The following is an 18071-nucleotide window of genomic DNA, read 5'->3' on the forward strand; positions in this document are numbered from 1 at the left end:
CACATGGCCGGTTTACCAACACTTTGCACATCTAAGTTCATCTGTGGATGCAATTGGTAGATCCTGATTCACAGTATCAAAAATGAGTACTCTGTAAACTCACAAATGGGATGTCTGACTGTACAATTATTTCAAGAAGGGTTGATTGTCTGCATTCAACAATGAAATTATGTGCTGGAATTTAAGTGTTCCCAGGGGAGGGAAAGTGAAGGGGAAGCATCCAAAAGTTAGGAAATAGCCCCAAAATCATATCATTTTTCTCACTGACATGGTACGTCCAAACAGCATAACACAGATCTCTGCAGCCGCAGTTTAAGGAGACATCCACCCTTAGGGTGCCCCTCATTCAACCTACGTCCTGTGGATATTTGTAAGTTATAGGCGTCTCAAGGCCCTCTCATGGCCGCCTTTAGCGCTGGTGGCTCCAGGTGCGACAATCATTTTTGGCTCCCCCAAGTCCCATGACCGCCTCCTCGGATTCTCTCACTACCACCTGCAAAAGTGCCCCTCATCTCTCCTATCATAAGATATTCCTGAACACAGAGCCCCCTAAGGTCACAGCACCCCCCTCCACAGGTCAGCACCCAGTGCAGTCGCAGCAATGGGGGTAAGCGGCATTTTAAAAAGAAAAAAATGAAAAAAACTAATAAAGCACAACTATTACCCAAAGTCAACTTGGCACGAAAACTGGAACAAAGATCTAATCAGCAGGCAAGGAAAGTTGGAGAGAAAACTGTCAAATCGTAATGAGTTTCCAGAAAGTTTTTATGAGTTTTTTCTGTGCAACTTCACTGAGTGCATCTACATTTAGTAGAAAAAAATGCACCACTACATTCTCTGATAGTGTAAGGAATTTGGGGGCATATTAGCAAGGGGGTTTATCTCCGCTTTTTTAGCTTTAAAAGCCAAGAAAGTGGAGATAAAATTATCTCCCTATTACCTAGCTGTCGCTAACACCAGTTACCGACAGCTAGTAGGAGATAGCGACCATCTTGGGCCCCACTTTGCATGTCAGTGATATGTATCACTAATGACATGCAAAGTGGGCGTGCCAAGATGTTAGCTACTTGAAACAGTCGCTAACATCGCTATCTCCTATTACCAACTTTTGGAGATATTCGCGCTAAGCGCGAATATCTCCAAAAGCTAACACCTGCCTTGAGCAGTTCTTAGCCATGTTATCCAATGGGATGTGGATAACATGGCTAAGAGCATTAGCTCGGTAATGCATGAATATCGCTGACTTTTCAGCGATATTCATGCATTCCGGCCGATTTTTATCGCATTTGCGATAAACCTTGGTAATACCAAGGTTTATTTGCGATAAAAATCGCCGCAGCTTAGCGGTAATTTTTTGTCTTTAACCAAGCAATAGCGATAATTATCGCGATTGCTTGGTAATATGCCTCCAGATTCTTTCACATGGAAAGAGTTTCCAGATGGGAAAAACAAAAATGCATATCTACAATGCTGCTACAGATGAACCGCCCTTAATTTGTAATATTTTAATCCATAAGCCATCATTACTAGAGGTAGGAAAAAACCCATCGGTCATTCTGCACATAGAGCTACCCACATACGGGTAACCTAACTTTGAGGTGTGGAATTACTAGGCTGTTTTAACGGTTCCCCAATAGGGAATTACATGGGGTACTGGGGTTGAGATTATTTCCCGCTAGTGTTTTTTTTTTATCTAGTCCTGTCTATTTTCTCTGTTCCCCTTTTATCATGATTTTCTAGTGAAAGCTGGCTGAAAAAAAGAACTCCGAAGTGTGGTTTTTCACTTACTCTTGAGAAACCGTATTCCGCCTTAAATTCTTGTTTACCATCGCATAGGCATTACTGTTTCAACTAATCAGAGTTTTGTATATTTGAGTCTCAGCTAAAACAAAACCAAATGAATATAAAGTTCAAATGACTTTCATACTTTTTGAAATGATAAGCACTACGGGAAACACTGTTCAAAAGCTCATAGAGTGTGGCAAGGCAAGCGGAAAATATAGCAAGTGCAGTTATACTAAACTTGTGCCACAAACAATCAACATTGACAAGTAGGGCAATTGATTGAGAGAATACATTGGGTTGGAACAGTGGAACAATTAGGTACAACAGAAAATTATGTCCGGTAAATGCCATGAAAGTGCTTGGATCCAGAGGAGTACACTTTCACACCTTGGAATCATGCTAGGCCGTCACTCACATGCTGACTTTGGACCTTTTTCCAAGTTTGGCAGATTGACAGTGGGCTGCCATGCCAGTGCCCCGCTGGCACACTGCCAAACTCGTACTGAAACCACCCGCCAGATTACAACTGGAATGTAGGTTGGGTGGTCCTGCTTTGCTTTGTATGTGAGCCTTAGAAAGGCACCTCAATGGAAGCACCAAAGCGCGTTCCTGCCTGGCATGGACAGTGAAGTCCATGGCGTGTAGGAACAGGGAGTGCATACAGACAGAGGGGTACACCATGAGCCCTATGCATTCACGCCAGGCCCCGAGGCACCAGTTCCCCACCACCACACTTTTCATGGCAGGCTCACCGCCATGAAAATTGTGGCGGTGAGTAAACTCACAATATCTTGGCGGTGCAGCAGCTGTGCCGCCAGCATATCGTGGCCTCTGACTGCTGTGCCACTGCCATAGGATCAAGAATATGGGTGGTAGCAGTGGTTCTGTGGTGGTCCCACTACCATAGTCGCAATACAGCGGGTGGACCGCCAGTCTGGTGCTCAAGTGACAGCCACCATTGGTTCGGCAGTCCACCAAACTCGTAAAAAGGCCGTTTGTCTTTGCCTTGGACCTGTACAGCGTTCCGCTGCCTTTCGCCTTAGTTTGTGCAACATAAAGACCACATAGATATGTCATTTTAAAGAGCCAAAAATTACATCAGTAATAAAGCAATTTAGATTAAAATAAGGTGCCTTCTCCTATGCCTTCAGGGAATTAACGGAGGAGCTCTATTCTACTGATATCCATAGATGAGGGTAGGTTTCCTCAGTGAACGAGATGGCTTGATTGAGGTTCAAATGTGCATTTTTCTTTAAAACTAGGGACCACCCTACGAGAGAGACATCCAGGCTAGTCAAGGGTCACAAAGGGTTGTCACATGTGTTTAAAAGAAATTTGTACTCACATATTGGCAAATGAAGGAAAAATGGAGAGTGTCTTTCCTAATCAACCAGACAGAAAAAGTATATGAGTTTGAAAGTAAATATTCGGTATTTCAACTTGCAAAATAGCTATAGGAGACCAGGTAAGGTAAGGGCTTGATTAAAAATACTAAATTCTTCAGTTAGAAGACCATTTCAGATGCAATTACACTATAAGGAATATTATTATTGCTGAAGTTAAGATGGGTGGGAAAAGTTCTCTGTTTAGATCAAATGATTTTGACCACGGGACATCAACTGTGATGGTTAAAAATTCTGAATATTTAGGTAGATACAATGATGCAGGATTAATACATCTCTTGGATAGTAGCTGTTCTTCAAAGTAAGGAACAAACTCTCTCTTTCGTTAGCATGTATGGCCCAGGACTCATGCAAAGGCTCATGCTGATTTTATGGTCTTTTTGATTATGTATGCATATATAACTATATATGAGACTTATGTACAGCAAACTTGCCCAAACGCAGCAGAGCAGTGTACATGGTCAAACATGAACATAAAGTCAACAAGTAAGTAGAAAGGAAGCTGAGTTATGGACAGTGAATGCATTGTGATCTAGTGTTCTTTAAAGGGCTAGTCTTTCACTCTTTTCTATCTGGAACCGCATTGGGGTGGTCCTGAAGGATACAGGGTTATGGGTTGTACTTAAGTAGCTATTGAAGCTAATGAGGTTATGGATTTAAAGCGGTGGAACAAGAGATAGTCTGCAGGATAATATTTTCTCTTGACAACATCAATGCCTTCAGAAATTATCTTCCAATAAGTAACATTTTGTTGTGAGCCCTAAAAGTATAGATCCCAGAATCAATGTCTTGGAATTCAACACATATTAAAGCATTGCTCGGATAAATTAGTGTCCAAATGGATAGAAACTACTTAAGACATGATAAGTTCTCTCAAATGGTGTACTAACAGGTGAGGTAGACTCAAATACATTTTAAGACCTTCTGCTGAATTTGGACCTACTTTGGAATACCTTAGGTTAGACATCTCAGAAGCTGAAATTTTGATCGATATCAGATGGATGAAAAAAGACCCTTAGCTACATGGGATCAAACTGGGAGTTTGCAAAACTAATAAAAATCTTCTTTTTCCAAGCTGCAAGGTGCTCCTTCTCAGAGTGCTTAAGATGGACAATACATTTCAACATTGTGTAGAGGTTTTAGTGGTCCCTATCCAAAAGCTAAGATGGATTTGAGAAAACTGCATTGCTACCAACCAGACTCTACATAAACAAGGCTGCTACCCTCTGTACTTTAGGTAAGCCACTGGGCTATGTAGATGGAACCTTTGAGGTACATGTTAAGCTATGATGGGCCTCATGAACTACCAAATTTGTTGATGTTCTTGAACCTCAACATACAAATATAAACATATATTTTTCAAGTAATTTTCCTCTGAGTATTTCCCTAGATGTAGTTTCATATTTTTAGGTTGTTCAAGACCAGCTAGGAACCAGTGCTTGAGAACTGGGAAATCGTATACATAATGAAGATACTGTAGTATTTCTTTAGCTGAATAATACAGTCTGCTCTACTTTAAATAAATGTAGTTATCTCTTTTTATACCTGGCTTTTCTCCTTCTGTGCTGCACAGGTAAATCAAGGCACTACACCGCAGTTGCTCACTAACTGAGATTTGTACTTGCTTTCCATTGTAGCACTCTCATATGCCATGGTTGATTCTTGGGGGCATTAATTGTTAATAACCTGTACTTTTATTCCATCTTTCACTTAGGTATATCCCAATCTCCTCCTTTTTTTTCCTTAAGAGAAATCTATTTGATGTATGCAGTTGTACGAATGTTTTTAGATCAAACTAGGTAAGGTATGGTAGAGTATGCAAATATTATGGGCTTGTCTTTGTACTTTTTGGCAGATTGTGCTGAGGAGACTGTACAGCGGTATAGTTTGCCTCTACTGTATATGAGGTAAATATTTATAATATTAAATCTTCATGCAAAGAACAATTCTATTCTTTTTCTAAAAGAAATATCACTGGTTAGATAATTTAATTATTTTACATTATTCTTGTGGTGTGCTAGATTTTTGTTTCTATCATTTGCCACTGTAAGTCTTGACTGCTCCATCTTGCCACCTCTGAAGAGGTAATGGTCAAAGAAAGACTCCCAGCCTTTCACTCTGAGGCTTAGCAACATTCATGAAGCCACAATTAATGGTTAATGATTGTCAGTAGGAACACCCTGATCCACAGAGTCTCCTGAATTTTGTAAATCATGAAAAATGAACAGGATTTTCTTATCCACTTGACGCCAGTGCAATTGCCGTACATGTTCAGTAATTGCGTCAAACTGTTTGAGGGTAGGAAATATTTTTTTCTTTAAACTTACACCAAAACGACAAAAGATATAAAACCACAATGTACTTTATAGTTTCCAAAAGCTTAAAGCGCCACTCACTCACAACCTCTAGGGGGTGTGCTATCAGGACAAAGTTTCAGGCCGACCGCGATGGACTGCGGGCCGGCTAGGCTGAAAACTAGGTACCAGTCTAAATTTTACCTTTGGACTTTGAACTTTTCTTGGGTCTTTTGTCTCATCGACATGCTTGTAGGCAGGTCCTCGGGCTGGAAGTTTGAGTTGACAACAACGGCCTGCTGCAGCTCAGTTACTCGGTGGAAAGGCAAGGTTGGGTCCTCGAATAGACAGAGAGGAGAACTGTTGCTAGTCAGGGGGTCCACTCCTTCTCTTTGGGAGTTAGGTACAGTCCTTTCTTTGTGGACCCTTATGATTGCAGCAGGTGCAGTCTTTCAGAGTGCAATCCTCTCTTTGGTGCAGTCAGGGGTTCCGCAGGGCAGTCCTTCTCCTCTTCTTTACCAGGTAGTGATCTGGTGAGCTCTGCAGAACTGCCTTATTTATCCTTCATTTCTGGGCTTGAGGGAGGGGAGCAACCTAACCAATGGACACTAAGCTCCCTCCCTCTAGTATGACCACCTTCTCAGAAATGTGGCAAACGTCTAGCCCAGAATGCAACATTCTCCCAAAATCAAAATGGAGAAAATCTCCTTGGAGTGTGTGTCGGTGTAACCCAACCCAGAGGTGGGGCTAACAACTAACTACAATGCCCTTCCAGCCCTTCTACTAAGTAATTGGATGGCTCCCATTTGAATAGAAATCATGGAATTGTGGTGTTCTGAGTCCTTTGACATCTGTTTCTGGAGAGGCCCCTGCACCTGAAATCCAACTTATATACCCAGTCCCTTTTCTCTCCCTGGCTTCTCCCGGAAGGAGATTTCTTCCCACTAAATAGCTATATTGTTGCAGCCCTCTGCCTCTTCACACCCACTCAGTGAGCAGCTCTGCTCAGGCTGCCAAAGGCTGACAAATCAGAAGAGGCTGCTACAGGGCTGCTTTAGTTAACTCCAGGATAGAAAGTTCTGAAACCACTTTCCTGTAATAGTTATTTTAAATCCTACCTTGATAAGTTGTGAGGTTTCATCTAACTATTAGTTTGATGCTTTGAATGATATATATATAGATTGGCTTGCCTCAGTGGGAGATAGGCGAGTGTACGCGGACCAGCGAAGCAGGGCTGATGAATGAACCCACGGTCTCTTCCGACGCGCAATGCTCAACACTATTATTGTGTGATTATGGCAACAAATGAGTTGGATGCTGTAATGTGACATCGCCGTCTTTATTGAAAAGACGATTCAGCACAAACTGAGCAAGTGACAGTGGCATTGTTGCTCAAATCGTTAAAGTGCAGTGTGACACAAGGAGTGCCGCCAGCAAAAAGAACACACAAGCTCATATTCCAGGTCCTGAGGAAAACCCTCAAATAATATATTGGATTTGAAACGCGTAGACCTTTCTCTTGTGTCCAAACAAGTTTTATCAAAAATATAAGTATCAAGTCCTTAGCATGACCTGAATACCTAAACTGTTTGGCCAAAATTCCCCCTGGGTTTGTGTTACTTTTTAAATTGACAACTGTGACATTCTTTTTCCAACCTTTCCCTTGGGTTTCTCTATCTTTTCTTCTTTTTTTCTTTTTATTGCTGTGGAATTTGAGCTCACTCAAATTCATAAAAAGTCTTTGAATCAGTAAATGAATTGTTATGTCTTTGTCATAAATTTGAAATATATGTTTTATGGTTGTATTAGTTTGTGGTTCGGGAAAAGAAAAATATGGACGATGTTCATGAAAATAATAACATAAACTAGAGAGTCCTTTTGAAAAGTACTGAACTTTAATTAGAAAAAGAAAATAAAAATATTTATAAACTTTTACAATCACTATGAGTGTGATTGTTTTCGAATGAGATGGTGAATAGTTATGAGTACTGGCAATGGTTTTGTTGTATTGCTTGTTGAATGATATATCCAGCAGGCTCCAACGCAAGCTTAGGCTTTATTATATTTAATAAAAACTTTCCCATGTTAGCCTATAGTGCTAGCAGCAATTTAATAGGGAAAGCAGATTTGGCTGTTTTCCCTACCAGGGCATATAACACATGTTTTATATTGCCAATGCTTTTCATACACTTGGAATACCTAGGGTAAACCTTAGTGGTGACATATAAGTAATAAAAAGGTAGTTTGGACTTTGTATTTGCTTTTAACTGCAAAGTTGAAATTGGACACAGTTTTATTTTAAAACCATCCTGCAAGGCAGGTCTGTCTTTAAAATGGCAACAGACACCACAGCAGAGAACACATAAGTGCATTAAGGTATTTGGGGTCTCTACATCTACATGCCCTACCCCATACTAAGAGTTTACAGGTAGGCTGTCCTCACTAATTAGAATTATACCAATCAACTTACCCCTTTAGAGGACAGACCGCTGGCCCTGATTATGAGATCCCAGGGTCAGTAACCACCAACATCACCCAAAAAAAGGGGAGTGGTCTGGGCTAAAATCATGACTTTCCTACACTTTGGATCTCTATTTCTTGCCTCTTTTTGTTTGGTTGTAGTGTTACACATTGTTCCTCTCATTTTCTCCTATGTTGCTTTGGTCTAGTTACCAAATGTGAGGAAAAGCCTACGTGCCACTTAAGAAATATGTGGGGCTTGAACTGGACTATAATACATAAATAGGCCTGGGTGAAATTTGCAGAATTTCCTTTCTGGCAATTACATGAAATGACGAAATTATTTTGCATTGTTATGTGATATTATGTGAAATGCCAGTCTGGCATTTTGTTCCAAGTGTAACTGTTAAATGCATCCTTGTATCCTTTTGAATGGTAGGATGCATTTCAAGCAAAAAAAAAAGATTCTATTGATTCACATTGTTCTGCTGCTCCCATAATAGGATTTCCGCACAATCAAATCTGGATTACGTGATGTGGTGTAATGGCGTAATCTTGGTCTTTTCGCATATCAAAACAAACCAAAATAATGGTAATCATATGAGATTACGCCAGGGTAAACAAATATCATTTAAGTCAATATATACATCAACCCACCCGTTTCTTACATTGTAGGTAAGCAGTGGATGGTGAAAAAGCTTCTGTTAATCAACTATTAAATAGTATCTGCAGTTATAATCTGATTTAGAGATTGAGTAATTGTGAGGCTGCAAAATTGATTAGGTCAAAACTTTGTGAATGTTTTTATTAAATTCAACAGCTTGCAAAGTGAGAACCTGGTAGGAGTAAAAAAAAAGAAAATTAAATAGGGGATTTCTATGATAAGAGGAATGCTTCCACTGCCCCACTGAGCTTTAGGTATGTTGCTTGGCAGCCATTTCTATCTGTAAAGGAGATTCCTCTCATTGTCCACTGCCAGAAGCTCCTAGGTCGGACGTACTGCAGTGGAGAAGGGAATGATGCAATTTCACTGTTAATATTAAATAAATATATCCTTTCAGAGTCAGTCCAACACCATTTTGTCACACAATAGTTTTTGCAATGCCCCCAAAATCTTTACCCTTCTGTTACATCAATTAATATGACGTTTGAAATTATGAATCTAATCTCTATGGAACAAACTTGCTGCCATATTTCTCAAATGACAATTATACGTAGCATGTACATAGCATTACTTGGGTGGGCAAGAAGGAGATAACTCATTTTTTAAGTCCAAAGATAATTATTCATCTTTATGTAGTAACATTCATTTCATGGTCGGATATACACAGTTAGGAACAGCACTGCATAGAATGTTTCGACAACCACAAGGAACTTGGTGCAACAAACGTGAATAAATAGTGCAGGTGGCGACGCAAGTGAAAGAGAAACAGCGTAGTCGGCGCACTGTGCATAAGGTGCCGACTATTTAAAGGGAGTGGCTAGAACGGCGCATGTGACATTGTGATATCACAGTGGGCACAATTAATTTGGTTCAAGTTTAAAGCCCCTAAGGAGAGGTGCGCCTATTAGTCAGGCTGTTGGGTCGACGGCGTTTCGATCCGGAGCATTTCGGATCATCATCAGGACTGGTTGTCTGATTTAGGGAGTGCTTCGAAGGATCCAGAAGAATTTGAATTCTTGTACCCAAAAGGAATGGGAAGGCTTGAGGCAGCTTGGTAGGTCATGGTGAAAAAGCTTCTGTTAATCAACTATTAAATAGTATCTGCAGTTATAATCTGATTTAGAGATTGAGTAATTGTGAAGCTGCAAAATTGATTAGGTCAAAACTTTGTGAATGTTTTTATTAAATTCAACAGCTTGCAAAGTGAGAACCTGGTAGGAGTAAAAAAAAAGAAAATTAAATAGGGGATTTCTATGATAAGAGGAATGCTTCCACTGCCCCACTGAGCTTTAGGTATGTTGCTTGGCAGCCATTTCTATCCCTCGCCTCCTACTTCCACAACAAGATCGCGGACATACACAACAGCTTCAGCACCCTTCCGACCCACGCCACGACCACAGCAACGCCGCCCACCACCACCCTCCGAGCCTGGACCCCGATCAGCACCGAAGACACCGTCCGCGTGATGAACTCCGTCCACTCCGGATCTCCGACCGACCCCTGCCCTCACCACGTCTTCAACAGGGCCGACACTGTCATCGCACCCCACCTGCGGGACATTATCAACACCTCATTCTACACCGCCACCTTCCCCGAGAGCTGGAAGCACGCCGAACTCAGCGCTCTACTCAAGAAACCTACGGCAGACCCCACCGAACTCAAGAATTACCGCCCCATCTCTCTACTCCCGTTTCCAGCCAAATTCATCGAGAAAACCGTCAACAAACAGCTGGCCGCCTTCCTCGAGATGAATGGATCCCTCGACCCATCGCAGTCCGGATTCCGTGCCAACCACAGCACCGAGACCGCCCTCATCGCCGCCACCGACGACATTCGAGCCCTGATAGACAACGGAGAAACAGCGGCCCTCATCCTCCTAGACCTCTCCGTGGCTTTCGACACGGTCTGCCACCGCACCCTAGTACAGCGCCTCGGCAACGTCGGAATCCAGGAGAAGGCACTGGAATGGATCGCCTCCTTCCTCAACGGAAGAACACAGAGGGTCCGCCTACCACCGTACAAGTCAGAGGCCACCGAAGTCATCTGCAGCGTCCCTCAAGGATCCTCGCTGAGCCCTACACTCTTCAACGTCTACATGAGCCCCCTCGCGGCCATCGCACGCCAACACAACCTCAACATTATCTCCTACGCCGACGACACCCAGCTGATCCTCTCCCTGACCAACGACCCCGCCGCCGCCAGAGCCAACCTGCACGAAGGGATGAAAGAGGTAGCCGAGTGGATGACGACGAGCCGCCTGAAACTGAACTCAGACAAGACGGAGGTCCTCATCCTGGGCTGGGACGACTCCTGGTGGCCCCCCGCCCTGGGCACCGCACCCAAGCCGACGAACCACGCACGCAACCTGGGCTTCATCCTGGACTCCTCCCTCTCCATGACCAGGCAAGTCAACGCCGTCTCCTCGTCGTGCTTCAACATCCTGCGCATGCTTCGGAAGATCTTCTGGTGGATCCCCACGGAGACCAGGAAGACCGTCACTCAGGCCCTCGTCACCAGCCGACTGGACTACGGCAACGCACTCTACGCAGGAACCACCGCCAAGCTCCAGAAGAGACTCCAGCGGATCCAGAACGCCTCAGCCAGACTCATCCTCGACATCCCACGGAACAGCCACATCTCCGCACACCTGAGAGACCTGCACTGGCTCCCCGTCAACAAAAGAATCACCTTCCGGCTCCTCACCCACGCACACAAAGCCCTACACGATCAAGGCCCGAGCTACCTCAACAACCGAATCAACTTCTACGCTCCCAAACGCCACCTCCGTTCTGCCAGCCTCGCCCTCGCCGCCGTCCCACGCATCCGCAGAACCACCACAGGAGGAAGGTCCTTCTCCTACCTGGCCGCCAAGACCTGGAACTCCCTCCCTGCCGACCTGCGCCTGACCCAAGACCACCTCTCCTTCAGGAAGAAGCTCAAGACCTGGCTGTTCGAGCAGTAACGGCACCCCCCCCTTAGCGCCTTGAGACCCTACGGGTAGGTAGTGCGCTCTATAAATGTCTTTGATTGATTGATTGACCGGTTAGTTGGTGTCTTCGCTGCTTCACAGAACTGCCTCGCGGACATGCAGACGGACGCGCTGATCTAATCAGCGCCCATTCAGAACGGCAGATTGAAATGGCCGGCTGCAACACTGACCTCCTCGGCATATACCTACCAAAGCACGGCTTACTTACAGGGCCGACACGAACCCTGAAATTTGCAGCGAGCTTTGCCGAGCAGCAAAGACACCAACTAACCGGTGACCTACCAAGCTGCCTCAAGCCTTCCCATTCCTTTTGGGTACAAGTATTCAAATTCTTCTGGATCCTTCGAAGCACTCCCTAAATCAGACAACCAGTCCTGATGATGATCCGAAATGCTCCGGATCGAAACGCCGTCGACCCAACAGCCTGACTAATAGGCGCACCTCTCCTTAGTGGCTTTAAACTTGAACCAAATTAATTGTGCCCACTGTGATATCACAATGTCACATGCGCCGTTCTAGCCACTCACTGTAAATAGTCTGCACCTTATGCACAGTGCGCCGACTACGCTGTTTCTCTTTCACTTGCGTAGCCACCTGCACTATTTATTCACGTTTGTTGCACCAAGTTCCTTGTGGTTGTCAATACATTCAATGCAGTGCTGTTCCTAACTGTGTATATCCGACCATGAAATGAATGTTACCACATAAAGATGAATAATTATCTTTGGACTTAAAAAATGAGTAATCTCCTTCTTGCCCACCCAAGTAATGCTATGTACATGCTATGTATACTTGTCTATTGACTTTCACCTTTCAGGACATTGTGTTTCTGTTATACCTTATCTACCCAGTCCTGATTTGTTCTATGGGTTATACTCCTGTCTTTTCTTTAATATTTCTCAAATGACAGCACATTTATCACATCCAATAATACAGCTCCATATGTGGACCATATCTAGGGTCCCTTTTACAAACTCAGTAACAGATAAGGTATATATTCATGTATGTGTGCATGTTGGTTTGCACACAAAGAAATAATAATAATAACTAAAATATTCAGTATTCTATTTCAGCAGCCTACCTTGACTGTGTCTGGTCCTAAGACCAATACCTCTGGTGCTTTTACGCCCACTGGTCTCGATGGCCTGGTTGTGACTTCAGACCATGCACTGCTGTTTGTGCCTCCATTCACAGTGCTTGCCAATATCCGATATTCATACGTCTTCCAGGGACTGAGAGCCGAAGTCTGATCCTTGAACTTCATGGAATGATGGAAAGGCACAGTCACAAGCGTTGAGATGTTTTCTGTTCCCTTCAGCCTGCGTTCTATGGTAAAGTTCTCAATAATGCCATTTGGGTGACGAGGAGGTTGCCAAGAAAGGCGGACTGAAGTTGGTGTGTCAGAATATAATGTTGGTGCGGGGATACCAGCGGGTTTGTCTGGTAGAGTTTGAATGGCTGGTGACTCCACCGAACGAGAGCATCCTTTCGAGGTGCATGCTTCAACTCTGAACTTATACTTTGTATATGGTTGCAGATCAGCAACAGTGTAATTTGAACTGCTTCCTGAAACTGTGGTTAGTAAGTAACCATTCTGGATAATGTTGTAATGAGTAACAAGTCCATGAGGCATGGAAGGGGACTGCCACTTGATGACCACTGATGTAGACTTAGCTTCCAATACAAGTGGAGGGTCAACAGGTCCAGGCACTGTAAAAATCAACGACACCAATAACAGCATTATTAATATGATTTATCGAATATTGAGAATAAGAAATCTGTTCATGGGTAAGACTGTGCGCTATACATTTCTATCAGAATGTAGAGTCCAACCATATGTAATCGATAAAAAAAGGTTATTTTAGAGAAAGGAATACAGTTTAGTAAGAAAATGTGTTGTGGCTCTTTGAAAAACATGCTTGGGTTCCGTGGTCTTATTGAAAATACGGCTACACTGCTAACAAAAAGGATTCTTGGGTTGTAACATAGTACATAAAAGAGAGGTTGACTCCTCATTTTTCCAGAGATTTGGGGGCATATTATCAAGCAATAGCGATAATTATCGCTATTGCTTGGTTAGAGACAATAAATTACCGCTGAGCTGCGGCGATTTTTATCGCAGATAAACCTTGGTATTACCAAGGTTTATCGCAAATGCAATAAAAATCGGCCGCAATGCATGAATATCGCTGAAAAGTCAGCGATATTCATGCATTATCGAGCTAAGGCTCTTAGCCATGTTATCCACCTCCCATTGGATAACATGGCTAAGAACTGCTCAGGGCAGGTGTTAGCTTTTGGAGATATTCGCGCTTAGCGCGAATATCTCCATAAGTTGGTAATAGGAGATTGCGATGTTAGCGACTGTTTCCAGTCGCTGACATCTTGGCACGCCCTCTTTGCATGTCATTAGTGATAAATATCACTACCATGCAAAGTGGGGCCCAAGTTGGTCGCCATCTCCTACTAGCTGTCGCTAACTGGTGTTAGCGACAGCTAGGTAATTGGGAGATAATTTTATCTCCGCTTTCTTGGCTTTTAAAGCCAAAAAAGCGGAGATAAACCCCCTTGATAATATGCCCCTTAACAGCGGGGCATATTATCAAGGGGGTTTATCCCCGCTTTTTTGGCTTTAAAAACCAAGAAAGCGGAGATAGAATTACCTCCCTAATACCTAGCTGTAGCTAACACCAGTTAGCAACAGCTAGTAGGAGATGGCGACCATCTTGGGCCCCACTTTGCATGTCAGTGATATTTATCACTAATGACATTCAAAGTGGGCGTGCCAAGATGTCAGCGACTGGAAACAGTTGCTAACATCGCTATCTCCTATTACCAACTTATGGAGATATTCGCGCTAAGCGCTAATATCTCCAAAAGCTAACACCTGCCCTGAGCAGTTCTTAGCCATGTTATCCAATGGGAGGTGGATAACATGGCTAAGAGCCTTAGCTCGGTAATGCATGAATATCGCTGACTTTTCAGCGATATTCATGCATTGCGGCCGATTTTTATCGCATTTGCGATAAACCTTGGTAATACCAAGGTTTATCTGCGATAAAAATCGCCGCAGCTCAGCGGTAATTTATTGTCTCTAACCAAGCAATAGCGATAATTATCGCTATTGCTTGGTAATATGCCCCAGCATTATTAATATGATTTAATGAATATGGAGAATAAGAAATCTGTTCACGGGTAAGACTGTGTGCTCTAAATTTCTCTCATAATGTAAAGTACAACCATATATAACCGATGGAAAAAAACGTTATATTAGAGAAAGAAATACAGTTTAGTAAGAAAATGAACAATATTCTACAGTTTCGTACTTTTATTGAAAACATGCTACACTGCAAACAAAAAGGAATACAGGTTTGTAACATAGTACATAAAAGAGAGGTTCAAATGCTATTTTTAAGAGATTTGACATATTTGGACAAAGTATTGTAACATTTCCTTGAAATTATAAACAACATATTAGCATAATAAATGGTAAAATAGTGGAAATATGAATACATACTCTACGCACCCCATTATGAGCTGCTGGATTAATTGAGATAAGTGCAGTAACTTCTGTTACTGCGGATATCATAATGGTATGTGCAGTAATTCTGTTACTGCTCAGATTGTGATTAGGAATTTTTCACAGGTTAACATCACACTTCTGTAGTTGTCATGCAAAATATTTCAGAAGGTCAAACTTGTCTAAATTTATCGGGAGATAAATGCCGGATAATTAACAGGAGATACAGATTTTGGTGCATTAAGCACCAACATTTTCACATTATTCCCCATAATCGGGAACAAACTTGCAATTTGGAGTTATTTAATGGCCCAAATAAATTCTGACTTGGAGGATTCAGATTTTATCTGGCTCAAAAAATATCTGCCAGAACACAGTCACTTGTAATAGGGGCCAGAGTAGTAGGTTGTCTAGTAATGGAGTAGCACTGATACACATTAGTTTAGTAGTAATCAAAACTATATACAAGACATGAGGTGACGCTGTGCATCAGTTCCTGGATAGAAGAAGAGCTGGTGTGAAGCTGCTAATGACTGTGCAAGAAGGAAAAACAATTTAGTGATGTCCACTGATAGAATCAGGCAAGGTGACAGCTCTCCCAACTCACAGATATTTCATGGCCAGTTTACACAAGCTTCCTTTACTTTCATTGACAGGTGACATCATTGTATCATTCACTTATAAGTGTTTCTTCAGAATGCCCTGATGACATTTATTAAAAAGAAAAGAGATTGTTTGGCCCTTCATATTGCACTCAAAGCTCATTAGGTGTTCATAATTTTATTGTCTTTTCCATGTCCAGTTGTGTTCAGAGGAGTGATTGGTTTTGTTAGACCTGGCATCCTTGGCGTGGTTTGCCCTAACCTTTTGCCTTCAGACCTCCTGTTTTTTGCTGACTTAGTTTTTGCTCGCAGTAGGACTCTGTGCCCTTCACCACTGCTAACCAGTGCTAAAGTTCCTGTACTCTTTCCCTAAAACATTGTAACATTGACTCATACCCAATTGGCGTATTTAGTTTACCTATAAGTCCGAAGTAAAGTGCACTACTTGTACCCATGGCCTGTAAATTAAATGCTTCTAGTGGGCCTGCAGTACCGATTGTGCCACCCACTTAAGTAGCCCTTTAAACATGTCTCAGGCCTGCCATGGCAGAGCCTGCGTGTGCAGCGTAACCTGCCATTTTCCCTGGTCAAATAACCTTTTGCTAGGCCAAACCTTCATTTTTAATTATTCTAAGTCAACCCGAGGGCAGGGTGCAATGTATTTAAAAAACAGGGCATGTACTCTTAATTTTATATCTCCTGGTAATGAAAAACTCTTAAATTCGTATATCTCCCATAGGATAACATTAAGATTATCTTATTAAATTTTATAAGTGAACCTTTCCAAATGGGAAGATATAACTGTTTCATGTATGGTGTCTCTGGATTCCTGATAAAAAATCCTAACTTATGGTGAAATCGGATTTTAAATGACAATTCTGACAATGCCACTTTTATAAAGATGAAAAACGCAAGCCTCCCTTGAGTTTTATACACAATTACTAGTGCCCTTGCATCAGTCAGATAAACACCTTACACCCATTCCCACATTGAACCATAGGAATATTAATGTCCCTTGAAGACAGTCCCCATGAAACTTTCAAAATAGTCAAGCAAAAGAAACCCCCTTAGATTCAGATATAGCGCGTACAAAACTCTAATTTTATTAAAATGACAAGTATCAATATTTAAAAACAAGAGGAACATTCCTCCAACTCATGGAGTAAAAGTCATTACAGTTCCTTATCATATATTGTTTAAAAACCCAGCATAGACATACAATACAAAAACATGTGATAACATAAAAATACGACAAAAGCAAAAATTCAATTTGCATGAGGAAACCCTATTGGCACAGATGAGAATTCCGTTGTCCGTTGTATTTATTTTTATGTTATAATATGTTTTTGTCCTGGACCTTTTAAAGTGGGCCTAAGGTGCTTGCCAAAGGAACCAATGCATCTTCTCAGCTGACCGACCAAACCAGGAGCAGAACTGACAGAGCTCCCCGTCTAAGTGGCGCAGATCTGATGCATCGCCACTGTTGCATGGATTGGATCGTTGTCCTTCAGGTCCTCCGAACCGACACATTGCCCGATGGCACAATGCATCCACAGTCTGGGTCCTCACATGTCTTGTTGATAGCAGCCACGACGAACTGGAGTGCTGGACTCCACATCACAGCCTCGCAGCTCATCGGAACCCACACATCGCCAGCTGAACGCTGCATCCCCGAAGTTAAACTATGCATTGCAAGCCCCGTCGATGGGACCCTCAACGATGGTGCAACAGGAACTCACACCAGAGCCTCGTTGCATCTCAGAACCAATGCATCACTTTGACTGTGCCACACATTTTCACTGCGGATCCACGCAACGCTCTGCAACCATGATTTAAGGTACTTTGTTCAGTGGGCCTAACATGGTCTCTGTAACCAGTCCATGCTCCATCGTGGTCAAGAGATGTACTTCTACACCGAAAAAAAAAAGACAACAACCGCCTGGTATGTGTCATGACCTTCTTCCCTACCTCAAATCAATTAACAAAATTTATTCTGAGACACCGGCCAGTCCTCAATGCCGGGGAACTCAATCTTGAATGCTCCTTTGTTTGTATTCCGCAAGAATGTTAAAGATCATCTGGGCAGAGCCACTCCCCTACCCGAAAAGACAACCTAAACACTTACTGAGTTATGGGGCTTGAACCACCTTGTGAGACACTCAAAATGTGGAAACTGTAGTGTTTATCATGATTGAGACCAAGGAATTGGTATATGGTAAAATCAAAATGACTTTGAACCAATTGTCTAACTATATCACTGTAAATGTTGTCTGTGTAACCAAATCTAAATTGGACAGAGGACACAGGAGGTTGCATCTGGATTTGCCAACAGAAAAGCTAGCTATTCTGTAAGG

The 18071-nt window shown here is 42.6% G+C and overlaps 1 protein-coding gene across 1 annotated transcript in view; it reads right to left on the reverse strand.

Moving 5' to 3' along the window:
* The window catches only part of USH2A (usherin), a 2319650-nt gene that overhangs the window by 1140036 nt on the left and 1161543 nt on the right, over nt 1–18071 (reverse strand). The window contains exon 28 of the mRNA XM_086925936.1: nt 12677–13305. Coding sequence (XP_086782062.1) covers nt 12677–13305 — 629 coding nt within the window. The remainder of the gene's footprint in view (nt 1–12676; nt 13306–18071) is intronic.

The sequence above is a fragment of the Lissotriton vulgaris genome, chromosome 6, assembly GCF_964263255.1.
Source record: "Lissotriton vulgaris chromosome 6, aLisVul1.2, whole genome shotgun sequence".
Taxonomy (NCBI): domain Eukaryota; kingdom Metazoa; phylum Chordata; class Amphibia; order Caudata; family Salamandridae; genus Lissotriton; species Lissotriton vulgaris.